This window comes from Balearica regulorum, chromosome 5 (assembly GCF_011004875.1).
Source record: "Balearica regulorum gibbericeps isolate bBalReg1 chromosome 5, bBalReg1.pri, whole genome shotgun sequence".
Classification (NCBI taxonomy): Eukaryota; Metazoa; Chordata; class Aves; order Gruiformes; family Gruidae; genus Balearica; species Balearica regulorum.
The window spans coordinates 28,608,466-28,618,022 of record NC_046188.1 but is presented as its reverse complement, the minus strand read 5'-3'; the positions used below and the strand labels follow the sequence as shown (position 1 = coordinate 28,618,022).

The window sequence follows — 9,557 nt, the reverse complement described above, 5'->3', positions numbered from 1 at the left end:
CTCCCCTTCCGCCCTAACAGGGCACGCGAAATCACGTGCAGACCAGCCCAGTGAGACGCGATTGGCTGCAAGCCCAGGCGCGGGCCCGGCAGCGCTTCCGGGCTAGCGGGCGGCGAGAGCCTTGGCCGCCGAGTGCTCGCCTGTGCTGCAAGCGCCTCCCTGCCGGTGCCTCGCAGCGCCGAGGTGCCCATGGCCGCCGCGCACCGAGCGAGGTAGGCCCATCCCGGGATGGGATGGATCACCGGGACCGTGCTTCGTTACGCTCTGGCGGGGTAAAGGGAGGAGGGGGAGAGTGTTTCCCAGCCGGCCGGGCGCTGCTGAGGGCCGGGCCGCTGTGCACGCTGGGAGTTGTAGTGTACGGGGGCGCGGCCGGGCCGAGCAGGGCACCGAGTGAGGGACGTGAGGCCTCATGAAACGCACCGGCTGCCCATGAACCTCCTCATATTTACGTTTATAACTTAACATTTACGTGAGATTTCACTGTAGTTACTGCCAGTGGTGTTGCTCTGCCTCTTTGGCAGCAGCATTACCAAGGATTTATGATTGGGGAAGCCAGTTCAACGGAAGTTTGTCACAGGTTGAAAGGTATGAGGAAACCAATGTAGGAATCCTGTGGTGGGGCTGCCTGAGGGATCAGGAATGGGATTCCTGACCTGAAACTGTCGAGGTATCTTGAACTTTGTGTTTGCTAGCATGCAGATGTAAATACGACAGGAAAGCACGAAGCAGGTCATGATGTTGTGGTGTTATTTTTATTTTTAGGAAACCTTCCAACTCGACTTGGGTGAAGGCAGGAAGAAAAAAATCTGTGCTTTTTGTCTAGCCGCACCAGAGTTGCCTGTCTGCGTACAACATACTCAGTACTCATCTTTACAGTAACCAACAAACAGAAATGAGAAGCTGCAAACCTGTAAAGCATCTTCTCTAGGAAGAAAGATACCCTCATTTTGGATGAATGTTCTCACAGTCTGAAGAGATTGATTTTTGTGAAAGAAAAAATTTACCTTTTTTTGTTGTCTTAAGAAGCAGAAAGGATTCATAGAACAAGCATTTTGAAACTGAAGCTTATACAGCTTGACAGCCCCTGGGCTTTTATAATAAACGTCCTGATGTAAACTGCATCTTCCATTTTATAACTTTGTTCTATACAGTGGGCTAATAGCTAATTTTTCTTGTCATGGCACTCTTTTCTCAAACTAGTCAACATTGTTTTCAGGCTTTGCTATGGAAATGTCGTATGTTTTGGCCTATTTCAAGATGCCAACAACTGTTTGCTGTCTCTTTTAGCATCCCCAGTAGGGAAAAGGCTAGCTATTTCAGTTATATGACCTCTTCCAGCACTGCATTACCAGTGGATCCCAAAGGAACTGATGTCTTTCCTACCAAGAAAAGGTCTGAAATTTATTATGATGAAGAAAAAAAAGGATGGGATGAGGAGACTAAAGAAATATCTGAAGGGAAGCTCCACTTTTCTTCCTCTGTTGGAGCTCCAAAGAAACAGTTAATGAGTCAAGTTCTGTCAAGGCATAAATTTACCAACATACAGCCTCCAGAAAAACCTTTGCAGGCTGAGGAATGGAACAGACTGAGGGAAAGCTTTCAATCACCTGCCGTATTTGAAGAAGTGATGTTTAACAGTATGATCAGGTGCAACAGCCCCATCGATGTGGCCAAGTCTTTGCTGACCCATGTGGCAAAGAATAATGGTGACATTGGCTATAATTTGTTGGTCAAATATCTGGCATTGTGTGTCCAGCAGGGGCAGACTTCAGAAATTCATGATGTGTATGAGATAATGAAAACAAAATTTAAGATTTTAGAAAGTGGGGCTTACAACCTTATTATCAGGGGGCTGAGTAATTCAGATCAGTGGAAAATGGCCTTGACTCTTTTGGAAGAAGTAAAAAAGATTATGATTCCCTCACGGACTAACTATGAATGCTGTATCAAAGCAGCTGGCCGTCACCAAGAAATGAACCTCGCATTTGAACTTTACCGTGAAATGTTGACTAAGGATTTGGTGCCAACCTTGGATGTCCTGCAGGCCTTTTTTGACTTCAGCAGGGGTATGAAAGGTGCCGAGTTACAAAAAGAGCTGTTTGGTATCCTCTTATATTTGAGAAACAACCAAATATACCCTCACAAAATGTTTATGCGGAGTATAAAGCTATGGTTTGAAAGGTAAATAATATTTCAATAGCAAGCTCCTGTTCATGAGGATGGGATTCAGATTATTCCACAGATCAAGTCTAATAAGAGCCCTCACCATCTCATTTTGGTTGTTGCTTTTCCATAAGAGATATATTGTCACGAAAGGATGCGTTTTATTTTTGCTCCAAGTGTAAAGTTCATACTGATTTCACCTTTCCTTGAAAGATTTTACCTGTTAAATATTATTCCCTGATACAGAAAGTAGGAAATTGTGATGGGTCATAGCTATCCAAAGTATCTGACTTCATCTCTTTCTGGGGTTGGTACATTTGGAATATTGACAGATATAAGGGTTTTTCCTATAGTTTTTCCTATATCAGAGTATAGAAGTAGTAAGTTATTTGAAAATTAGGTAGTTTCTCTCTTTAAAGGAGAGAGCCACCAAATTTAGCTTAGGTTAAGTGAAGATTAAGTGTTGACTCTGTATAGAATAATAGGAGACGAATTATCTTGATAGGAGGCTCTTTGTTTTAGCACAGTACTTAGCAGGCCACGCAGTTTGTTTTCATGGGCAGTGACGGACAGACTGCAAATTGCAACTAGTTATGCTGCACATGCACAGTTCACCTGAGCCCACTGCATATTTGTCATGCTGTTGTATGTGAGCCCATCTGTGACTCTTTTTTAACTGTTGGCTTCAATTTACAAGTTAGTCTTCCTGGATAGAAAATATGGCTGTGGGAACGCACTATCACTAATAGAATGGTTTACACTGCTGTCCCCTAGCTGTTTTCTTTCCTGGGAACAGCCAGGGAGCAGACAGAGTAGGCTTCAGTTGAGGTGAATTGGTTTAGTGGCTGAAAGTATGTGGCGGGGTGCTATTTTCCCAGTGACTAGAGGAGGACTTACCTGTAGGTGTGTGCTGCATGTACAGGAAACTCAACGTAGTAAAAAGTCCTTGACAAGGAGACTGCAGGGGCAGTGAGTATGTTGAAGAACCATATGTTGCCTGTATATAGTGGCAAACCAGTGCTGCAAGCTGAAGCTGGACGTGCAAACTCCTCTTTGTATCTTTAATACTGTGTTTGACTGTTAGAACAATTCATGAAAGATTGTAGTAGGCTCATGTTTTAAGATGAATGTTGGGTGTTTCCCTAGAGGAAGTAGTGTTTCAAACATGAAGAAGAAACAAAGTCCATAACAGAGGGATGAAACTAGGTGATCAGTTATCCTTTCTGGCTTTTTATCTGTGGACCTGTACAAAATGCTTAGTTTTACCTGTCTGTTCCACTTGCCAGCACTGAATTTGTATATGCTGGTGGTTGAAAATAAATAAGCAGTTTACGTGGAGTTCCCAAAAAGAAATAGAATCGGGTAACTTCTAGCACTGTTAGTCTTGCAAAAACAATGCAGGCTGGGAGGTAACTTTTGCTGACCAAGGAAACAGATGGTACAGTAAGCATGGAAGTGAGCTCTGCGAGTGTAACTGAATAGGTGTTAGTTTTAAAAAATGATTTTTCTGAAGAGCAAACAGGCACTGAGTTATACTACTGAGTAAAGCAAATACAGAGATCTGAGCCTGCAACAAAGAATCAGAGCATTTTCTGTTGCCTACTGTCTTTGTAAGAAAACTAAAGAACCGCTATGTATCAGCATGAGAAATGTGAAAGGAGAGCAGAGGCAGGATGGTTACTCCAAAGCCTATGGCATGTGTGATTGTGCAGCCTATGATAATAAACACAGTGGCAAAGGGAAAGATGTCTGCAGTTGCATGTTGGTGTGGATATTCCTATTCTGTAGCCTATTCCATTTGGGATCCTGTGGGCAATAAGGACTATTTACACCAGCATGATGGTGGCGGTGACAATGATGAAGATAATGATATGAAGTCAAAAAGGCTCAGTGTAGCATTTTGTTATGAGCATATCTTTCTTAATTTCTCAGAATGACATCTGCATAGAAATCTTGATTCCTGCTTTCCTATCTGTTTTCTGAGGTGCTTTATGAATGTGTAGGGCAGCAACTTAAAAAATGTCAGTGCAGCCTGGTTATTTGTTTGGTTCTTAATATTTGAGGACAACATAAACAGGGAAGGTTGATGATGTTAGTTCTCTGCATGTTGTTAAATGCTGGTTCTTTATATTTTCAAGCACTGCTAAATTATATATGAATCTTTGGAGGGTAGATGATTAATTGGTCTTTTATTTCTAAATGTTGACCAGAATAGAATTATTCTTTATCTGTAATCCAGGTATTGTTAAATAAGAATCTAATGTTTTATTTATCTTTCCCTGTGTACATATTAGTATACCAGGAGGGAACTGGAGAGGACAGCTGACCAACATTAAAGACAGGTAAATGCAACATTTTTTTTAAAAGTGAGGTGTTGTCTTTGATTATTCTATTTTGAACTCTTCTTTCATGAATATAAAAGATAGCTTTCCTTATATAAGAAAAGATTTTAATCCTTAAGAATATGAACCTTTGCTGTGTACATATGATTTCCAGAATTCCAGTTCCCAACTCATTCTTGTGTATTAAACAAGACCCAACATGCACAGTTGGAAAGGAGTTATGCTAAGCAGAGCTAAGACAGAAAATTGCAGAGAAAAATAAGAGCTGGCTTATTTGTTTACTGTTTAGGAATTAAAGACTTACTTTTTTGGTTGGCTATATAATACCATTGTTTAACAGGATATTTAACAGAGCAGTTTTGTGTGTAAATGAATGTCTTCTGGAAAACTGATACTACTCACATGCTGCAGTTAATTTGTACAGATGGAAGGGTTCTCCCTTCCCACCTGATTTTCAGTGAAGACAAAATGATTCTTATATTAGATTTTCACAGGGGTAACTTGGACACATGTTTCTATTACAGCAGAGTTTTCTTAATGTCTGTAAATTTCTATTTTAAATGTTACTCTATTTCATAGAATCATAGAATCTTAAGATTGGAGAAGACCTCTAAGATCATCAAGTCCAACCGTCAACCCAACACCACCATGTTTACTAAACCATGTCCCAAAACATAGTTCTGTGGTTTCATAGCAATTTTGCGACTATAAATGTATTGATTATAAGAATGACTCCAATAGATTATGGGGGGTTTTGGTGTTTTTTTAAAAATACACTGTGTTGCATACTCTGAAGTAAAAGCACATGTAGAGTCTGCTGGTTTTGAAGCCCATGAAAGAACAGTGTAACTCCCTGTCCTAAGAGTAGGGATTGCTCACTGGAAAGTGGATTATTATTATTATGTATGAGTGCATATGTGTAACTATACTGTATTTACCAAATTCTAGACAACCTTTTTCAGCCTTTAGAGTTTTAAAATTCTAAAGCTGATTGTTTTGGTTAAGATGAAGTTTGTTATCTTACTGTCTGTAAACTCTTTTACAGACTTTAAGAGCTAAACTAACTTATATCACCTCACATTTTATCATGGATTAAGAGTCTGAACACAGTAGTGACAAGATGCCATATGGTAATTATTTTGTGATAGGTGTATGAACACTTTTTGTTTTGAAATAAACAAGTTTGAGGTAGGCTACTTGGATAAGTATTTGAATAAAATTTAAATGGCTTCATGAAAAGAAAAAGAATATAAGATTTTTATTGTGTTTAAATTAAATGGCTGCTGTCAGAAAAGATCCTTAGGATTTAAGAAAGAAAAAAAATAAAAAGTTTGTTGGTTTTCCTTGGGGTTATTTTGTGTTTTTTTAATCTTGATCATAAAGGACAAAGCCCTTAAGGTATCTCTGAAACTCATGTGGTGATTGCTACTAGACTGGTCTCTGCAGTCTGCATAACTTATGTCTTAAAGCATGTTTCAACTGGAGTTAAAAAAATCCAGAACAACTATTTTTTCCTGAACTGAGTTTGACAATTTAATGGGCTTATTCACAGGTTATTCTGATTTTGTATAAATACTGGCAGATATATCAAAGATGCTCACATGCAGGATATTTTCTTCTTCCTCTAGCACTGAGCTCCTAGTTTCTTTGAACTGTGATAGTCAGAAGCTTGAACTCTCTGCAAACAAACCTTGAAGTTTGCTGACCTTATTTCTTTGAGAGTTACAAAAGCTTTGGATTTCAAAGGTCAGCTATGGAAAGCTGCAGTTGGAGTTTTGTGAGCCTGTGTTCAAATTACTGTAGCGTGTCTGACTTCATGTTTGAGGCGTAGATGCCATGATACTCCAAATCTGTCTGTCTGTCTGTCTATCTATCTCAAAAAAGTAGTCTCTCAAAAAAGTAGTTAAATGGTCAATTAGCTGTAAGGACAGCTATATTTCCTACAGAGGTGAAAGCTGTGGGTGTGGGAATTTCTCAGCGTGAAATCCTAAAATGATCAGTGAGAAGTTACAAAAATTGCAAGGTAATTTTAAAGGTATGGTTGGAATAAAGCAGCGGTTACACTAAGGGTCCAGTCTTGCAAAATGCTGAGTTTTTCTTGTGCTGCTTCTCCCTTTGGGAATCCACATTGAGAATTCACAAGAAGAAACTGGCTTTGGGAGCTTTGGCTGTTGCTCAGTGGTTGGGGTGAGTTGATTTGTTGGGGTATGGGGGAGGTTTGTTTTTTTCAAGTAATCTGAAAGTGGTAGTCGCAGAAGGATCCAAGTTAAGTATGGGACAGGTCCTTAAATGTTAGGCCTAATGATTTTGAAATCGTCTCATAACACTTCGTTAGGCCTTTCTTCTCTGTTGCCAAACTGTGAAGTTCCTTAATGCAATTAGATGTATCTCATGGTAACTTTACAGCTATATGAGGAGCCAGTCTTGTTGCTTATATTAATACATAGGCTAAGCCTGCAGTGGCCACAGTGGGTTGAGCAACTGGAGTGTATTGTTTGTGTGCAGCAGTGAATGTCCATTGCTGACATTCCATGCATAACTTTTTTTGATTCAGTAAATGCACTGTCAGCATTGCAATTAATGCAGTCTCGGCTTATGGTATGTGCATTAATGTATAGACACAATTATTGGGAGAATTTAACATTTCTGATTGCCATAGTTTTAGAAAATTATAGCTTTGGCATCTCTAGGATGTCCCTGTGGAGACAGCCAGGGAGAATAATCTGTTCCATTTTAACACTTAAAGCTCAAATCCTACTACTCGGTTCTGAGATTGTGCTTGTGAAAATAAGGTATTTGGATGGATTCAGAGAAGAATGGTTACTCCTTCAGTTCAAACTATGCCCAGCTGGGTGAATAGCTTCTGAGCATGATAGAAAAATGTGAAACATCAACAACATATCCTGCGTGTAAGAGATGCTTAAGTGGGAGCAAGTGGCATTGTTTGTCAGCCAGGAAGAACCAAAGATGCCTTCAGACTAAGGGTCATTTTATTGCCTGCTGGAGAAGCTATTAGGTTCTGCTTATTTTCTTGGTACTGTGGCTGGAGTGTCCAGTCTGGTGATGAAGATGCAAGCTGGATCTTATGTCTAATATTCTTGGCAGAAGTGCTTGAGAACAGACATGACTAACTGTGAATTCCCTTAGTGTTTGTTAATGTCCTATCTGACCATTTCTTTTTCCTTTTTCATGTAGCTATTAAAGAGTTAAGCTTGGAAAAATTTCTAGGTTTAACCCGCGATCAGAGATGCAAGTCAAGAAGTGTACTCAGGTACTATGTATATTTGTAGCTCATTGGTTTGTCTGTAGAAAGCGTATCTGCAAAACTTTCAGATAAGTTTTTTGGGGGAAAAAAAAAAAGTTTAATGTAGTTCACACTTCAAGCACAGAGATGCAGGTTTTTTTGTCTCAGTCCTCCACTGTTACCCCACCTTACATGCTGGTTTTGTGGTGGGCCCAGAGGCTCATGGTGATGATGCATGACATACATTTTTGACTTGGGTATGGAGTTGTGCACTGTGTTGATTATGTGTTTACTTTATAGGGGCTAATGGGAGAGACAACTAGGAAAGAAAAGAATGGACAAATGGGACATGGAAGCAATGACAGTTCCAGTTTGGTTTCCTGTAGACTATGCATTAGGGCAGAGGTTGTGACTGTGAGACATGAAACAACAGAAAAGGCTAGATATTAAAGATGATGTTTGTTCTTTGACTCAAGATACAGTTCTGGAAGACCATACAAAAATCCAGAGGTGGCCATGGAAGTTAGGCCTGTCTTGTTTTGTGTCTTGGAATTATGTGTGTGCAGTGCTAGCAGACTGTAGGAATAACACCCCAACAAGAAGTTGACATTGTTCTTGTGGTTGGGGTTTGTTTTGATGGACTTTCCCAGTGCTGGGGAGTTTCTGCAGCACTAGATTGGTTAGACAAACACTTGTGCCTCATGGCTGGCATGGATCTGAGTGTTCTCTGTAGCATTGCCTCACTCATGCTGTTCTGGAAAATTTTTCAGGATCTGCTATGGTATGCCAGCACTCTTCTTGAGGAAACTAAAGAGTTTGATGTCTGTTTTTTCACATCCCTTATTGTTCTATTCTGTAATCTTTTCTTTTATGATGGATTTTCAATCTCTTCAGTCTTTTAGTATTAAAAACATGCATGAACAGATCAGTGGAGAGTTCTTGTGTTTGTCAGAGACAGAACAATGTGTAATTTGGAATTTGCAAAACCTCAATTGTTACCATAGCTGCTGGCCCTGCAGTAGGGAAACTAAGAGTACTGAGAAGTGGGTGATGTGAATGATGAAGGAAACTGTCCCGGCACTGCATGCAGTCACACAATCACTGACATAGCTGTGCATGATGGAGTGGTGTTTCTGGCTCTGGGAAGTGATCACTAAATGATGGCATTGGCTGACTGTAGCTGCAGAGCTTTTTCACCTGCAACAGTCCACGTTCCTAGATTGATGTGATGATATTTAGCCTGTGTTACACAGCAGGAACAAAAGTTTCTTAGCAAAAAAGAAACAAGTAGTGATTAGCCGCCAGGAGATAGCAATGTAAAACTGCTTTCTGTTTGGGTACAGTCAGCCTGATACTAGAAATCTCTAGTGGAACTGGGCATTGTACAGACATGCAGTATCAGTGTGACTTAGAATTGTTCTGGGCTTTCAAAGCAAGCATGTTCTCAGTTTGTTCACTTTGACCACCTTAGAGAGATCTGCTCAAACGGTCTTAGCCTAGAAATAAGGGGAAGTCTAATAGCAAAAGACAAGTGGCACAAAGAAGGCAGTCTTGCTTATTATTTGCTTTTCCAACAATACAGCAGATTTATGTTACCTTTTCTTTATTTATTTATTTTATGTTTTGTTTTTTCTTTAGGGTTAGGGTATTCCTACACCTGTGACAGGTTTTGCTATTCCAAGCCTTGATAAACCAGGCACAGATAGCTTAGCTTTTTTGTAGGAGCAGTCAGTGGCACAATATTGGAACATTTAACTGGTGCATTTTCTTGTTGTAACACTTTGGAATGGATTTATAGCTAGACCAAG

The 9,557-nt window shown here is 40.0% G+C and overlaps 1 protein-coding gene across 3 annotated transcripts in view; it reads left to right on the top strand.

Moving 5' to 3' along the window:
- Nucleotides 1-73: 73 nt before the first annotated feature.
- The window catches only part of PRORP (protein only RNase P catalytic subunit), a 54,092-nt gene continuing 44,608 nt past the window's right edge, over nucleotides 74-9,557 (top strand). The window contains exons 1-3 of one of the 3 annotated variants that reach the window (XM_075753992.1): nucleotides 74-212; nucleotides 763-2,181; nucleotides 4,458-4,505. In XM_075753992.1, coding sequence (XP_075610107.1) covers nucleotides 1,178-2,181; nucleotides 4,458-4,505 — 1,052 coding nt within the window. In that variant the 5' untranslated portion in view covers nucleotides 74-212; nucleotides 763-1,177. Of the gene's footprint in view, nucleotides 213-359; nucleotides 668-762; nucleotides 2,182-4,457; nucleotides 4,506-9,557 lie in introns of those variants that run through there. The other 2 variants (XM_075753994.1, XM_075753993.1) reach the window with 2 other exon arrangements.